This window comes from Salarias fasciatus, chromosome 11, assembly GCF_902148845.1.
Source record: "Salarias fasciatus chromosome 11, fSalaFa1.1, whole genome shotgun sequence".
NCBI classification, from domain to species: domain Eukaryota; kingdom Metazoa; phylum Chordata; class Actinopteri; order Blenniiformes; family Blenniidae; genus Salarias; species Salarias fasciatus.
The window spans coordinates 4,886,179-4,903,564 of record NC_043755.1 but is presented as its reverse complement, the minus strand read 5'-3'; the positions used below and the strand labels follow the sequence as shown (position 1 = coordinate 4,903,564).

The 17,386-nt window shown below is 48.7% G+C and overlaps 1 protein-coding gene across 5 annotated transcripts; it reads left to right on the top strand.

Moving 5' to 3' along the window:
* The first annotated feature begins 696 nt into the window (after positions 1-696).
* LOC115396519 (histone-lysine N-methyltransferase ASH1L-like) lies at positions 697-16,330 on the top strand. Of its 5 annotated transcripts, none has more exons than XM_030102417.1 (14): positions 701-1,390; positions 5,190-6,074; positions 6,992-11,141; positions 12,578-12,938; positions 13,095-13,268; positions 13,355-13,449; positions 13,534-13,607; positions 13,732-13,777; positions 13,878-13,918; positions 14,003-14,073; positions 14,170-14,348; positions 14,929-15,020; positions 15,148-15,288; positions 15,375-16,330. In XM_030102417.1, exons 2-13 carry the CDS (start codon positions 5,400-5,402, stop codon positions 15,268-15,270), a joined length of 6,081 nt encoding a protein of 2,026 aa, XP_029958277.1. In that variant the 5' UTR covers positions 701-1,390; positions 5,190-5,399; the 3' UTR covers positions 15,271-15,288; positions 15,375-16,330. The 5 variants fall into 5 exon arrangements, 3 of the variants coding, with proteins under 3 accessions (XP_029958278.1, XP_029958277.1, XP_029958276.1); XM_030102416.1 differs by having other exon boundaries at positions 13,997-14,073; XR_003932386.1 differs by lacking the exon at positions 15,375-16,330 and having other exon boundaries at positions 699-1,390; positions 13,997-14,073; positions 14,170-14,343.
* The last annotated feature ends 1,056 nt before the right edge of the window (positions 16,331-17,386 follow it).

The following is a 17,386-nucleotide window of genomic DNA, read 5'->3' as shown; positions in this document are numbered from 1 at the left end:
CTGTCTGTGTGTGTGTGTGTGTGTGTGTGTGTGTGTACACATGGAACAGAAGTGGGCAGCAAGTTGGAATAGAAACTGTGATTGAATTATCTGCTTGACATTATATTGAACATTTTGTGAACTTCTGTAGCGTATCACTACTGCAACTTTATCCCTACTCCTTGTCTTTTAGATAGAGTTAAAAATGTTATCGTTAACATTTTTTCTTACTTTCTTGTTCCTGTGGTGGACGTACAGAAACCCACCAGCAGGTAGCACTGGTTGTTCAACTGAGGAAAATGTCTTGTATAGTTTGGATGCATGTAACTCAACAATAAACAAGCAGGACGACATATTGCATAAAATCATTTTCCAAGCATAAAACTGTACACAACAACATTAAGCCTCATTATTGATTTTCTCCAAATCAATAATAATAATAATTAAATACCACAAAATGAAATGAAATGACTTGGTATAGCCTACTACTGTTTTATTAATATGATCTATTCCGCCATCTCTATTTATTAGGCGCGTGTTTTCCCGCATGAGTTGAAGTCAAAACATTGTAGTTTTGAATCAGTGCGCGCGACCAGCAGCTCTCACATATTAACTTTTAATAAGTGCTAAAAGCTCGATCTGCCCGTGTCGCTGGTGTAAACTGGATCCCACTCCACATTACGCAATGCAACTTTTGCTGCCCCCCCAAATCCGACCAGCAGCGCCTACTTTCGCCAAGTCGTCGCCATTTTATTAAGCGTCTAAATCTCCCTCCCTCCTCAGACGGCTGCTCCGATCCGCAACGTGATCCCGGAGCCCCGTTTCGCCGCTTTATCTCCTCCTTTGGCCACATGAAAATGGCCACGCAATTGCATTCCCGCACATCCACCAAACCCCCCTTTGCGCTGTCAGCCTGTAACCCTGCGCGCACACACACATACACACGCACGTAGGCACGCACGCACGCACGCACACACACAGCTGCAGCCCTTCAGCCCTCCGTCGTCCCGACACGTTAACAGCCCGTGAGCGAACGAGCGAGCCCAATCCGAGGCATTCTGACTGGCGGGAGCGGAGCAACTTTCCCCGGGAGGAGCGAGCGGGGGGGGGGAGACGGATCCGGCGTCACCAGTCCGCCACCTAGCTGCGGACACGCGCCGACGGAGCTCCGCCGCTTCGACCGTACGATTATGAAAACACCCGCGCCAATGTTGTTGCACAGTCGGCTCCGCGCTCCGACGGGACCGAAACTCGGTTTTCGGGGGTGTTTTAACCTCCGCCGGCCTCACTTATGCAACCGGAGCCGCGTCTAATGCCGCGGGAGAGCTGGGCAGTACAGCGCGAGAGCAGCAGGACAGCAGCACCTTCACCTCCTGCCCGAACGCAGTTCGGCTCCGGGACGCGCTCGCGGGTAAGTAGCCTCCGTCGCCTCATTACGGATTGTCATGGCAGTCCGTATTAACGTGCGCAGGCCTGTCATCATCATCATCATCAGTGGGCTCGGCGCACTCCGGGTTTACACACAAATTTTCGTGCATCCGCTCTGCGCTAATTTTATCCCCTTGTTGCCGAGTGTGTTTTCTTTGCTCTGTTTCTCCGCGCGCGGGGGATATTTCTCATTTCAGTGTTGCTGACAGCAGCAGAAGGACTGGCAGAGGGCACGCGGGAGAGGGAGAGAGGGGGGGTAAAAAGGTGGCTCCGGGGACTAATCCCCATCACAAACACCACCAGCAAGCACATTTTCCGATGCTGCGTAGCCTCCCACTTCCATGTTGACTTTCAATTCGCGGCCGTGTGCTGCGCGTTTTTTTCAGCCGCGCGAGACGTGTTTTTAACCAGGAGTGACGACAACAACAACACGTGCATGTGTGTATCATTCTTAAGTGCGACAGCGGCGGGCGGAGAGTGTGTGTGTTTTTTTTTCTCCCCGAGGTGCGCAAAGTCATAATGGAGAAGGAAGCTGTTGTTGACGTCTCTCCGGTGGAGCAGGCAGCGCGAGAGGACGCTGGCCCCGGTGCGGTAACACCCCCGCTGCCCGTACTGTATCTACAGTAGCAACATCAGGCAGCCTACGCAGCTGCGACCCGGGTACACGGTGTACGACCAACACACTTTTAACACACTAACTAGAGGGCAAAAGTGCGCGTGAGAAGGTGAGGAAGAGGTGGGGAGGAGTGAGGAGGAAAGGGGGGGGGGGGGGGGGGACTCACGTGAGAAACTTCCCTCGCGTATCCGTGGAGCGGTCAGACTTCACGGTTCAATAATCTCAGATGCCATCACTGGAGCCCAATTTCCAGCCGGGCCGCCGCTGTTGTCAGGCAGATGATAATGGTGCTGTAGTTATTGATGATAAGACTGTCATGGGATGGTGATGATGGCTGGAAATATGGCGGGCTATTATCATGATTTAATCGTTGCCTCAGCGCTCCCGAGGAACCACACTGACTACAGTGTCAAGTCCACCCATCATCCTGTCACTGGAAATAGCTCCTGGTCTAATGTTAGAATAATTCAGAGTTATGTTTGAGAGGTATAGCTCGGGAGAGGATGAGGAGCTATTAGTATGCGCTTTGACTGATGTTGAATGGGCTTGAAAACCTGCCACTCTGATTCTCTTTTTGCTGTCACTTTTTGTTTTACTTATTTATTGAGCGCCTTTCTTAACCCTTCAAATGTCAACAGATTGAAATTCAGGGAAACAGAAAATTCTGTTATATGTCACTGGCAACTTTGAATTACATTTCTCTTTTCAACAAAAATATGGTTACATTCCACCTTGACATCACTTACAGTCAGTGAGAATTTGGGGTGCCGTACACATTACAAGGAGCATTGGGGGGGCTTACCGCCATTGAAGTGCCACCCCTGCTTGAAACTTGACTTGTGTAAAAGTTTTTCTACATCCCTGCACCCACCCTGGACAGGTCACCAGTCCAACACAGTGTCAACAGGGTGACAGATAATCACATTTACTCTCTATCAAAAACATTTTTTCAGTGCATATGGAGAGTTTTCTGACTGTGTCATATATAATAGTAATCCTGTACACTGAGCTCTGCAATATTACTAGTATAAACTTACCTTGTCATGAATTGACAAGTTTTTTTAAGTTTCACTCAAAGTCTCTCTGAATGTTGAACACAATAATTATTGCATCTATTTGTACTGCCTTTCCATCTTATCTTATATTTCTTAGAGAGGGATATTGTAATTCCTGGGCCTGGAATATGGAATATTGTACCACGTCATGTAACACTGGACTGGTATGACATTAAAGAATCCTGAAATCATTTAAGAATGCTTGAATTAGATGCTGGGTATCAGCTTGCCATTAGTAGTTTCGATGATGGAAGTATAAATAGGGAAATATGGTTACTTGCCTGCTGTATGGTTGACATTTTAATAAGTGCTTAACAATAGTATAACAACACACAGAAAGAAATAGAATTGGTAAAATCATATCTAAAAGATTAAATGGATAGGACATCCCAAGTAAAAGCTCTTAAGCCTATAAAAGCTTTTGTAAACAGATCCAAAGATGTGATTCAGAGGCTGTAGTCCAGGTGAGTCTGTCCCCACTAGTCTGAGAGTTCCGGTGTCGGTGCTTTCATGGAAAATGCTTTGTCACCACTTATGACCTCCGGGTGACCAGCGCAGCTTCATTCACAGCAAGGTTGTAGCTGCTTTGGCTCTGTGCTCTTCTCCTCATACCTGCCTCCACGTCACCCTCGTCTGGAGGAGAGATTCTCCTCCGAGGGGCGTCAGTCATTGAAGAGGACGACGGCCCGGTCCATCTCAGAGCTCGTATTATTTTATTGTAGGGAGGTGTGGCCTTGAAAAATGTTCTTCAAAACTCTTACATAACAGCGGTTACTGGAACAGATGTTGATTTGAGCCCTGCGTGATTCAAGGAAAGGGGTTTGGGTGTGGAGGGACCGAGAGGCAGGGGAGATAGCCCACTGAGCTCCTAAATGAAAACATTATCTGAGATGCTCTCGTAAGTTTAAGGGGGTAGTTCAGCGCATTGAAAGACAGATGAGCTATTTCATAAGAGGCTCTCGGGAGAGGGCTGGATGAATGCTTGGCAGGGTGTTTTATTAGAAAATGGATGAGTGTCTCCCTTAATGAGAAAAGGAGAATAATGAAGGAAACATGACAGAAGATGCTGCTTCCCTCTGATAAGTTCTGTTGAACGCAGGGAAAGTTTTTCCGCTGAGGAGAATGTTATTTTAGGGTGTGTTACTTTGCCGTAATGTCACATTAAAAATCCATTTACAATGGGGTCAATGAAAAGCTTACTTGACTTAGAGGAAGCAATGGGAGGAGGAGGAATTTGCACTCCTTTCCAAAAATAAGTTTTACCCTTTCCTACGGATTTGTGTTACCACTACTGAAAGGGGAGGAGGGGAACGGTCGCCCTGTGAATGGAAGGATTTAGGTTGGAGAGGAGGAAAAGAACGACGTGGAGGAGGAAATATGGTTCTGATTAACGTTTATACAGTGTACGAGTTGACCATTTTGGTGTGTGGTCTACAGAGAGAAGAGAGAGAAGTGGGGAGGGTGGGGTGGAGGTGTGGGTGGGTGGGGGTGGGGGGGGAACTGGATGGGACTAATAGAGAATGCATGCGAAAGCTTACTGCCAAACATGAAAAGGGGAGTTTCGGAGAGAAAAGAAAGTACAGCAGCGGGAAGGGTGGGAGGAGAAGTGCTTGTGGGAGTAGCTGAGAACAGAAGGCGCAAAGACACTTGGGAGCGGAGGGGAGGAGACTGGATCAAGTGTTTGAGTCAGTCAGGAGCTGATTGATTGACATATCGATCACAGGAGAGGCAGAATTTGGTTCGGGGTATAAGTGAAAGTGTGCACGTTCGGGGATTGTTTGCCGTCTTTCAGATCAATTCTGATTTCATCTTGTCAGCCTGAAGTTGCTGAGGCTCTTTTTGGGGAATGTGAGTAAATCTTTATTCCAGTTAGTGCCGACATTCCTGGAATGAGCTCCGTTGATCGGCCCCCTGAGTTTTTTGTATGATGAGATCATCTCTGTGGACACAGACTTTAGCACCTCTCTACAGCTGCATGCAGGATCGGGACTTTCCCTTCGATTTTCAGTACTGCTGCTCCTCAGCATCTGAGCTCACTGAAATGACTAATCACTGGCCTTTCTGTCTGTCTTCTTTCCTTTTCTGTCTGCCTCAAAATCTCTCCCTCTCAGTTCGAGCCTGCAGGACGGGAGAAAGGCTTTCCTCCGCTCGATGAAGGGATCCAGCCGGACTTGGATAGTTACCGTCTTCTTTTTGTGAATTTTTACCTGGACTCTGCTCTTTGCCCTTGACCCCCCCCCACCTCCGGCCCCAATAGGGCCATTTGAAAGCGTTATACTGGGAACCCTGCTGCATTGTTTATCTCCCCCCTGACGTCTCTGATGGACCAGAGAGTGAAGGGGGGATCCCCTCCAACCCCCGCCTCCACTCTAGACACCACCTCTGCACCTGAGGACTCTGAGCAGGACCAGGTGACGGAGAAGAAGAGGAGAAGCGAGGGGGAGAACGGTGATGTGGGGAAAAAGGAGGAGGAGAAAAGAGGAGCCGGAAGAAAGAGAGAGGGAGACAAGGGGGCAGTGCTGGAGCTGCTCATCGAGGGACGCTGTGGAAGTGTGGGGCAGCAGCAGCTCCAGATCTCTGGCAGAGAGACGAGCTGCTCTGAGGGGAATGTTCGGGTCCGGATCGGACTCCAGACCAAGCGTACCAAGAAGCCCCCTAAAATCTTGGAGAGCTACGTTTGCAAGCCCACCATTAGGACCTATCAGAGACAAGGCAGGGGGGCACTGCTCAGGGGGGATGGCGAGGTCGGAGCAGGCCAGCAGAGTAAAACCAGCTCTATCCCGGATGAGGCCAACAGAGAACAACGCTCAGGATTGGATGCTGGCCAGAACACATCCAAACAGACTGCATCTGCTGCCTCGCCACCACTTACATCACCATTGTCGTCGTCATCTTCATCATCGCAGCCGCTGTCATCGTCGTCCACAGTTCCTACAGCTTCCACGCCGGTCACAGTACCTGCCATCACCAGCCCCGGGACCAAGTCTGCCAAACAGGTAGGTTTATGATGAGGGAAACACTCACATCCAGCCTTCTTCAAGCCAGACAGCTCCAGCAGAATCTGACCCGAAGACAAGTTTGCTTAAAATAAAACATTTGACAGTTGCAGTGACTGCTGCTTTTAAATATTAATGACACATATGTGCAGTTGTTTTTTTTTTCTTTTCTTTTCATTTCACAGTTCACCACCAGCTTTTAGCTGCACTTTTATACTTTGAAATGCTCTGCTTGGCACTCCGTTGTTGTATGATCAAATAAACTATTGTTTCATGCTGAAACCTTAGCAGCACTTTAGAATAAACAGGCCTATAAATAGGACAACAACACAGCAACCACTTGGCAGTATTACAGACATTGGTCCATCAGTCCTTATGACAGTCACCCAAGGGGAAGCTTACGGCTTTAGCTGTGTGAACGCCACTCAAGCTCCGGCATACCAAAAATTACAGAACAAGTATAAAATGTCAAGCCTTCTCATCTCTATTAGCGGCAATTTATAGCTACCAATAGCAAAGCTTTCGCTCTCTGCTTGTGTCTCTGCTTGGCTCTCTATATCTGTCCCTCTCTTCTATTTTTACATCCCCTTTTTTCTCTACCTGCTCTCATTTATCTTTCACTCCCCCCTGTCCCACTCCCTTCCCTTCCTCTCTGTTTTTCTGCCTTTGTATCTCTCCTTTCTGTGTCAACCCCATCCTTGTTTTCACCACCTCACTCTTTCCTTTTCCTCGGCGTGGCCCCGTTTCTCTGCCTGATTGAGTCATTTTAGGCTCACTTTCTCTTTTGATGGGCAGACAATAACAAAAGCATTTCGGGTGGCTGTCTCTTTTGCATTGTCCTTCGCTGTTGTTCTCAAACTAATGAATGCCACAGCCAGAGCTGTTAATGAGAGAGCTTGTATGTTTGCCTTCCCCAGGTTCCTATCAAGCTGGCTGATAAGGCAGAGGTGAATTCAAATGGCTCATCGGAGAGAGTGAAAAAGGACAAGCCTTCGTGTGTCAGCAGCCAGTCTGTCCCTACGGGACCTAAACCCTGCTCACCCACAACAGACCGGGTCGCTGCAGCCGCTCCTTCCGTCCCCTGCGCCCAGGCAGCCTCGGAAACCAGGAATGAAGGAAACACCTCCAAAAAACATAACGGTTTGGTTCAGACAACGAAACAGAAGGGACTGTCGAATGGGAAAAGCTGTGCCGGCATCCTTGGCACGTCTGCGACCTCGACAAAAAACAAAGTTGGAAAAAACAGCAGTTCCTGCACTGTTTCTTGTACGGACTCCTCAAAAAGACCTCCCATCTCCTCAGTCTCCCAGAAAGACTTCAGCCTTTCCAGTAAGAGTAGGCCAGACTCTCCTTCCTATCCCACAGTCACCTCCAAACCACAATCCTCCCCCGCTACAGATGTCTCCTCCAACCAGTCCCAAGGTCAGGATCCCTCTCTGCAGCCTTCACTAGAAAAAAAGAGAGAGAAAGAGAAGAAAGCAAAGAAAGAGAAACGAAAAGAGAAGAAGTCAAAGCGAGAGAGACTGGAAGCTGAAAGAACAAAGACTGGAAGCAGAAAAGAGGAAGTCAAGAAAAAGAAAAAAGAGAGGGATGGAAAAGAAAGGCACAGTAAAGAAAAAGACGAAAAGCGTAGAGTTGATGATCTGTGGAGAGATGAGTTAAAGATTGACAAAGGAAAGGCGGAGAAAAAGAGGGACAAGCTCAGTCCAGACAAGCAAAGAACAGAGGATAATACTGGAAAAGGCACTGAAACGGTTGATAATGGCAAACTAGAAAAAATGTGCAAACATCCAGGCAGAGCAGACGAGAAAGAAAAGACAGATGACAGTTGCAAGCCAGTCAAACAAGCCGAGCCAGCAACCCCAACAGGTGATGCCAGTAAATCAAAAGAACAGGATGTCTCAAGATATTCAACTGTGCCTCCAAGCCACCCCCCCTCTTCTGCTCCTCCCTCTTTACCCATGCCTTCTGCCCATGCACCCATTTCTCCCCCTTCCTCCCCTCAAGAACAAGACAGCCGGCCGCTAAAGAAACGCAAAGCCAGGAGACCCAGCTGGACCAAACTGGCACACCGGACTCAGAGGACGGATAATCACGAAGCGCCATCAGACTCCCTACATAATCCCGCTCCGAGTTTCCCCCAGAACTTGAAGACACCCCTTCCTGCCAAAGCCACGGCTCAGCTTTGTGACGAATCACACTCGGCACCTTCAAGCTCCGCAACCGGCAGCTCCTCCTCTCTGTCTTCACCAACCAAGCCTCCGACACCGAAGCAGACTACATCGGACGCGAGCCCCCCTGCTTCCAGATGCCCCGTAAGTGCTGTGCGGAAAAGGGGCCGTCCCAAATCACACAGTTCCAGTCTGGATGATCCACCCCCTCGACTTTCCCCGAACGATATATCGACTGAGGTGCCTCTTCTGGGGAGTGACGGAGTTCAAAAAGCCCCTGCGCTGGAGCCAAGTCCAGTCCCGCCGTGTGCCGCTCAAACTAATCCCAGCCCCAAGAAACGTGGCCGTCCTCCTAAAAGGACCTTCCCCACGGACCAATGCAAGGATTTAACGAATCATGCTGGTCATATGGAGAGCAACAAAAATTTTCATCCCCCTGAAAAAGGGAACAGGCAGCTAAAGATTAGGAGGCTGATAAATGAAATGAAGAAAAGAAAGAAGAGAAGACTTCACAAAGTATTCTTGTCTGGATATGTTGGGAAAGCGGGACGGGGAGGTGAGGCAGCAGATGGCGAGACCTCGCTGAGAATGTGTAAATCAATAGAAGCTACAACAGTGCACACGCTCACAGCGCTGTCCTCCTCTTTTGGGAGTAAGCTGGGCCCTCAGATCAATGTGAGCAAAAGAGGAACCATCTACATGGGCAAGAGGCGAGGACGCAAGCCAAAATCTCAAACCGCTAATCCGACGTCCAACTGCCAGAGCTCCACTCCGCTGTCGCTGTTTACCAATCCCTCTGAAACTTCTCTCTTCTCCTCCAGCCAGCCTCAGCCTCCTCCCTCTCACCCTTTTCCCTCCCCATCTCTCACCCACTCCAGTGGAGCCCAGAGTCCGTACAGCGACGGGAGCCTCGCAGAACCGACGTCCTCGTTACTTTTCTCTCAGCCCTTCTCCCTTCCCTCCCCGTCCTCCTCTTGCACCTCACCCCGCCCTCCCTCCTCTTCGTCGCTCTCCCCGTTTGTGAAGAAGAGTTGTCCGTGTCAGGGAAGGCATCACTTTCCGTTCCACCAGTCTTCATGTAAGCTGTCTTGTCCGATCCCCCCTCTGCATCACGCACCCGGCTCCCCCGGCCACCTGAAAGAGGCCACGCCCTCCCCCAGGAGCGAGTCGCACAGCGAGGAGACGCTGCCGAGCGACAGCGGCATCGGAACGGACAACAACAGCGTCTCCGAGCGAGGCGAGATGCGAGGAGCCCGGGGGATGCTGAGGTTGGGTCACGGATCAGGACTGATTCTGGGCGGTCAACGACACACTTCAGCGTTCGCGGATCGTCCTTCTCCTGTCTCCTCTCCTCTTTCTCGCTTGCCCAAACACATCAGCCCTGTGACCAACCTAAACACCATGGAGCGGCACAGGGACAGACACCGGCACAGGCGCAGGGATTACGACTGCTCCTCCTCCTGTGCTTGCTTGTGCCCCTGCCCCTGCCCAGGACACAACAAGTGCTCACATTCGGACTATTATTCTTGCCTTGGGCACAATGCACTGAAGAGACAGAAAAACAAACACAAGAAAAAGCACCAGCAGCTGCACATGCAGGATCCGGAGTTTCTGGCCGATCTGGAGGACCTGATCGGACAGTTCAGTGAAGTCCACATTGGACGGCGAAGCTGGGTGAGGACGGGACTGGGACAGGGATTTGATGGGAGTACGAATCCTGGAAAGCGACATCACTCCTCTTCCCACTCCCTCCGCTCCAACATCTTTAGGATCAACCTGAATGGCTTTTACTCACCTCACCCTCCTTCCTTCTCCGCTAACCCCTCATACTCCACGCAGTCCTTCTACCCCTGTCACTGTAGCAAGAAGCCAGACCGCAGGCAATGCGGCTGCCCATCCAAATTTCAGGAAACCATTGAAAGCATGGGCTTTTACAGCAGTTATCCCCCAGCAACTACTCTTTACCACCACCTTCCCAGCTCCTATCCACTCCCCTCTCCTCACCAGTACGCCCCCCATCAGCCCCATCACGCTCACTTCCTGCTCAACCCGGCCAGATTCCACAGGCGGAGGGGTCGACTGCTGAGGGAGGGGGCCTTCGGAGGCGAGGCCGAGGGAGACATTGGGGGATCCGGTGGAGGAGGTCCACACATCAGCTCAGGGTTCACGTCCGGCCTCTCCTGCGGCTGCGGGAGAAGCGAACACAAGCATAAGCATAAACATCGCCACAGGCACTGCGAGCGGGACTTGGAGGATGAGGATGATTTGCATGAGGACGAAGAGGAAGATGGGATCGAAAGAGAGGGGATGACCAGCTCAAAGCCGAGGTCAACTTTCATTTTGGGGCAAGGAGAAGGAGGACGGAAAGGGACAAGAGGAACGAGGACTATGCTGTCTAAAGAGTCGCCTTGGTTATGTGAGAGTGGAAACAACTCCTTCGCTGCCGTCGCCGCTGCTGCATCATCATCATCATCAGCAGGAGCAGCAACAGCAGAAAGGTTCAAACAAACATCACTCACCTCGCTGGGACTGGGTTCCTCACACTTGTCTTCTTTTGGTGGAAGCTGGGGTGGTTTGGGCCAGAGCTGGACAAAGTTCGGGGGCCTCGGGGGAATGGGATTTGGAAACTCAAATCCGAGCTGGAGAGGATTTACAGGAGAGCAACAAACTGGCAGACCGACTGCATCGGATGGAGAGGATGAAGACAGCGAGGACGCTCAGGACTCGCCGCCTTACCGGAGATCCCCGTCCCCAACCCATACCAACCTGTTCACATCCGCAGCCTTAGCAACAGCAGGGAGGGGCCTGAGGAGTGGATTAGCCAGTCGGATGGCAGGAAGTGGCGACAGGTCATGGAGGAGAGACGAGCCGCCGCGGACCGAGAGGAGAGAAGCAGGTGAGGATGCGCAAACGATTCAGTCAGTCACTGTTCAGATGAGGGCGTCGCTGACAAGTTCATGCTTCTGCTTAGTGTGAGAGCATTGTGTCGTATTGCTGGAGAATGCAACAAAAACCTTAAGTGAGAGTTTTCCTTTTGAGCTTAGTGAATGCAGACGTGTGTTATTGTTTCACCAGCAGAATATATATATATATAAATACATATAGAACACCAGCATTAGTCTCAATAAAATGGAAAATATAGTGAGAAGTGTGCTTGCCACAAAAATATAACGACAGCAAACAAAATCTGACAGTGAGCTGAGTGCACAGGCTTTATGCCAAGGACCCTCTTTTCACTTATTTGCACAATGTGACAGATTTCTGTGTTTGCACAGCGTGGAGATGAAACCGTGGTTCCACTAGCTTTCCCAACACAGTGACAGGGCTGCTTTTTCTCAGGTGTTGTCGAGCCATGCATCAAAGCCTCCAGGGTGTTTGAGAAGAAATCAGACTCCATTCTTTTTATAGCCAATTTCAGATTCCCTCTGCTGTGCAAGAGAAGGTGCTTGGCACAAACATAGCCACTCTGCCACCGCTCTCTGTTGGAATAAAAAAGAAAGTATTATGGCAGAAGGGCAGTATCTTGATATGAATCTGCCAGAAAATCTTTCAAATCTTCTCGGTCTGCAGTGAACCGCACGCTGTTTCAGCCCAGGGCTATCCAGTGAACACAGTCATTAGTTAACCGCCAGATCGGCTATTTAAAGCTTAGCCTATTCCTCACCGCTGGCCAACAAGGCCCATTTGACTTGGAAAAATCCATTGAGGAAAGAGTGGTCAGTCTTGTCAGAGGCTGTGGAAAATGGAACAAAAAGATAGATGACCTCAGAAGAGATTGATGAAGGGATAGCGGTCAGAGTAGGAGCAAAAAGAGGAGGATTAAATTTGACATTTTGCCATCTAAAGAAATGCACGTGGTTAGAAGTGCAGCATCTTAACGCAGGCACATATTTTACTCACTTTGTCTGTTCAGCTCTTTTGAGACCATGTTCTATATTACCTGAACGTGCAAAAACAAAATGTGTGCAAAGTGCAGGCGTTTGCACATTCAGTTAACAAATATGCACACTGCTCTGTGTCCCCTCTCGGGTTTCTTTCCTTTCTTCTTTTTTTTTTTTTTTTTTTTTTTTTTTTTTCAGTGTGTGCGTGTACACATAAATCATGTCTTAATGCATTTCCCAGAAGTGATCTGGTCAGGGGAAATGTTGTGACTCACCTAATCTGTGGCCCATGTGCATGACTCAGCCTAGACTAGCCTCACCTCACACCTCCTGCCGGCTCAATCACTGATCCACATCTGTCTCATTTCCTCTCCACGACTTCCACCCCACCCGCCCTCCCCGCCTGCCTCCGTCTGCCTCACACCCTCCCTTCTCCGCTTTCTGTTTCCAGCGGCTGCAGGTTTACAAGGTGACTCAAGAAGCCGGGGGCAGCAGAAAGGCATGCCAACGCCAGACAGTTTGCTGGTGAAAAACAAAAGGGGGCCGGGGCGGCCCAGGAAGCACCCGCTGCCCTCCGCCGTGCCCTCCTCCGCGCCGCCGTCCGCGGCGCCGTCCGTGTCGTCGCCCGACCTCCTGCCAGGACACGGCCACAACAGAGACGGGAGGGAGGTGGGAGGGAGAAAAGAGGAGAGACTGCCAGAGAGACAGCGAGAAGGAGGCGACACGGTGCAGCAGCAGGTCACCGAGCTGGAGTTGCAGGCCAAGAGGAAGAGAGGACGGAAGAGAAAACACGGTGACTCCCCCTGTCATAGGTAAACACCTGAGCTGGTTGACTTGAATATTCAATACAACCACTCACAACTGCTATATTAACCCATCGTTTTCAGCACTGTGTGCTAAACCAGTGCCTTTTCTCTCTTTCTCTTTTCCTCTCTATCATTCTATCTCTCTTCATGCTTTCCTTTTAGTGTCACTGAGGATATACCCGAGTGTGACATCCTCCCTGAATCTTTTAGCCAATCAGAAGTCGACCAGGCTCCATCCCAGCCAGAAACCATACAAAGAGAGGAGAGAGCTGATGATCCTCCCATGAAGAAGTTTCTGAAGGCAGGGCTTTACTCGGATGATTACAAAACTACAGAGTGAGTCACCCCAGTCCGTAAACAACCTATTATAACATTTTTCGGTTATCAGCTGTTTTTGTTTATTCACCATGTTCCTTCCCTAGTCCTCCCTCCCAAGCCCAGAAGAACTGCAGAGAAGGTATGGAGTACTCGCCAGGAGAGCATGACTATACTCTTTTGCCTGCTCCCATGCACGTTGGTGAGTATAAAAGTCAATGTAAACACAGTTAGCAGACTGATACAGCCGTAATGGTTCATTTGAAGCACCCTCACTCTTCTCCAGGGAAGTACCTGAGGCTGAAACGAATTCATTTCCAGTTGCCATATGACGTGATGTGGCTTTGGCAGCATAATCAGGTAGCGTCCCGCACCGTGACGCCTTAGGCTTTTTTACACGATGAATCGTGTTTGGAGATAACGGAATAGCATCTGGAGTGGTGTATTTGCGTTGGGGTGTAATTGTCGTGCTGTTTCGTTGCAGCTTCTTCGGCAGCCTGCCGTCCCCCTGAAGAGGAAGCGGCGATACTGTGAGTTGATGTCTTCTGGTCATGATTAGCTGATGAGTTCCGTCAATACTCTCACAGCACAGAGTGTCTCACGGTACTTGTGTCTCTCCGCTTTGCTCAGGCCGATTAAAAGAGAGGATGTCATCCTTTCACCAGGCGATGGTGAGTTTTGTCACTGGAGGTTGTTTGATTGCATTTAAACTGCTGCAATTTCTTCCACAAACTTCCTTGCTGTTTCTCGAACAGGAGGAGAGCTCCAGCGACATCACCAGCTTGTTCCCTCACCTCGACATGGAGCCGCTGACCAGCGGTGAGAGGTACGAGAGCCCAGCAAGCCCCGTCACGTTAAACCTGCGCGATGCGCCGTCACGGAAGAGCGGAGGTCATCTCCTGTGTTTAATGTTTGTCTCCAGGAGCTTCGTGATGAAGCATCACGTGTTCCTGGTGAGGAACTGGGAGCTCGTGAGAGACCGGCAGATCCAGATGAGGATAGAGAGGGAGCGTGACCGGGGCGCAGAGGAGGAGGACGAGGGTGACTCGCAGCATCTAACCTGTGACAGAGCCAATGGGGACGACTGCCACATCAAGTCAGGTCCATGAAGCAAGTGTGTGTGTTCGTTTTTGTTTCTGTAGGTGTTTGTGTATGTGTACGTGGTTGGTCTCATTTTGACTGCACGTCTGTGTGGACTTTTTCTTGTACTTGTTGTTTCTTTTACTTTCAGTGTGCATGTGCGTATGTGTGTGTGTGTGTCTCTCTCTCTCTCTCTGTGTGTGTGGGTGTGTGTGTGTGTGTGTGTGTGTGTGTGTGTGTGTGTGTGTGTGTGCGTGCGCTCCACTTACAGCCCGCCATCCTCATATTTGGCTTGTCCCTCCATATCATATTCTGCAGCGCAAACTAAGTGTTTTTCCAACCACAGAATTCAGCCTGCAGAAATGTTTCCCCATTTCTGTCATCCACTGCTGGTGTCCAGGAACCCAGCAGCCGTCCGCTTGAGCAGAGAAACCACACAGTTTCCATCAACGACTCCCTCAGTGATCACACATAGAAATGAGCACGCTCACATCATTTATATCCTGGCATTACATTAAACAGATATATTCATTGAACAAGCGATCAGCTGGTTTTCTCCGCCTTCACTGACGTAGAGAACTGTTCTCCTTCTGGTCTTCAGATCACCCAGTGGGGGTGGAGGTGACGGTTATCAGCAGTGACCCCCACCACCAAAGTCAGGACACCTCCAGCTCACTCACTGCCAGCCCCCATGTGAGTTATCGCCATCCACAGAAAGCCAAAAAAAAAAAAAGTTTTTAAAAATAGTTTTAAAAATGAAAAATTCCACAAGCATGAAAATCTGTTTTTGCAATTACTTGTGCATACTTGTTTGCTGCAGCCCACTAAAACCCAGAACGGACAAGAGGAGGAGGGAGAGAAACGAGGGGAAGGAGAGGCCTGCAGCAGAGAACAGAGGAGGAAACGGCTCAATGATTTACTTATGACCCTGCAGCATTCATAAGCTAACGCGGAAAGAAAGGTAAGTAGAGCATCAGCTGCCCGGTCAAAAGAACGGAGCCAGGAGTGCAATTATCGTTTCACTGACGCTATCGACACCTTTTGCAGGTGGGACCATTCTCAGAGAGGGACCAGGCCCACCACTGGACAGATGGACAACATCGGATGTCACAGCGCTGCCGCCGACGGGAGCAGCGCCGCTGAGAATGTGTGAGAAAAAGGAAGCAGAGAGCTTGAGAATCATAGGAGCTGAAAATGCAAGAAAGACATCTCGCACACTGACAGATGAGTGTGTTGAACCTTGCGCTCTGAAGGGCATCACACCAAGGATGAAACCATGGCAACGCGTCTTTTGTCCAAGCAGCGACGGATGAGAGGAACCGAGATTGTCCCGGATGAAAGAAAGAAAGAAAGAAAGAAGGAAGGAAACAGACCAGCTGAAATGAATTTGCACTAGTGCTGGATGAACAAGCACACTAAAGACTTGTATGTAAGCTGAGTGGACCCACTTTAAACACACAAAACATAGACTTTGATCACTCTCACTTTTGGCACCTTAAGCAATTGGGTGAAGGACAGTTGTTGCGCGGGGAGTCGAAAAGTGGACATATATGGTACTCAGCTTTTTCGGATCCTTAGGTTTCCAAGAGACGAGGAGCTCAAGCTGCCCGGGGTTGGGGCGGGGTGGGGGGAGAGAATGTAGCCCGGGCCCTAAGTAGGTCAAAATTGAACCTTCATTTTCTTGTTAAGCTTTCAAAGTCACATTGCACCTTTGGGAAATGGCACGAGGAGAAGTGAGCCAGTTAAGAGCTGGTGAGACAGTGTGAGGGGTTTTTCTTCACTTTACCAAGACAGTGTGTGCTATGTACCAGTGAATAGGCCAGTGAGGGGGGGGCGCGCGAGGGGGGGTGGGCTTAGTGATAGGAATTTTGGCATCACTGCAAGAGAATTTGTAATGAGGTTTTAAGAAAGAAGTTATTTTTTGACAAACAAAAAGAGAAGAAGAAGAAGAAAAAAAAAAACCAAACCACAGCCTGTGTCCTATCTGATAAAGAAACGGACGGAATATATTCACGACGGGAATGTGTAACGTTAGCTATTTTCAGTATTTCTTCCGAGCGAGTGGAGGCGAACGTGTAAAAAGTGTTTTTGTTTACTTCAGACTGCCTTTGAGAATGTTTCACTCTTTGCTTCAGAGCATTGACAATCAGAATGTCCTGGTAGGGGAGGGAGGGACTGAAAACTCAGACTGATTTGCCCCTAAATGCTCTGTAGAAGTGCCATGTTGTCTTGTGTACGTACCTAAGCAAACTCATGCAGTCTTTAAAAGCAATATTTCTCTGATAAGGATTATATAAGAACTTCTTTTGGATTTTTTTTTTTTTAAGTTTTAAATATTTGAGGACTGGAGGTCATTTATTTCCTGTACAAATGCATAGTAGATTGTTCGCTTTGGGCTTGTCCACATAGTGGAAGTAAGCATTTAGTTTATGTGAATGTACAGTACATAGAAAGACCTGTTTTTCTCCTATCCGCAGTAGCGTGTACAATTAGTATTATACATGACAATACTATTTGGACTATACATAAAAGTTGATAATTAAAGCTTTCATTTTACTAAGATGTTTTTAACAGATTATACAGCTGACCAATATAGCAGATATTTCTCATTACAATTGACTATGATTGTATTTTTTTTTGTAGAATTACTTGATTTATCAGTTTTTTAGCCGAACGTATTTTTTTTTTTTTTTTTTTGGTCAGACAATCAGTGACGTGAAATAGTTTTTTTTTTTTTTTTTTTCCCAGTGTTAAACGTATGCTCTCTTTCAGTAGTGTGGCTTTTAATAACATGCCAAGAAAGTGCAATTTCTTTGACTGTTTACATACTGTATGTATATTTTTCTTCTTTCCTTTTTTAAACTAAGAGCACTACATTATTGCCAGTGGATGATTAACTTTATAGCAAAGGTACACATAAAGAGTAATTTATCTAGTTTGCATGATATGTAACCTTTGCCTGTTGCCTCTGATAATGTGCATCTGAAAAACAAAACACCGAAAAACAGTCAACGCCATAGAATGTCAGCTCAAACTTTTCGCCTCTATATCCATAATAA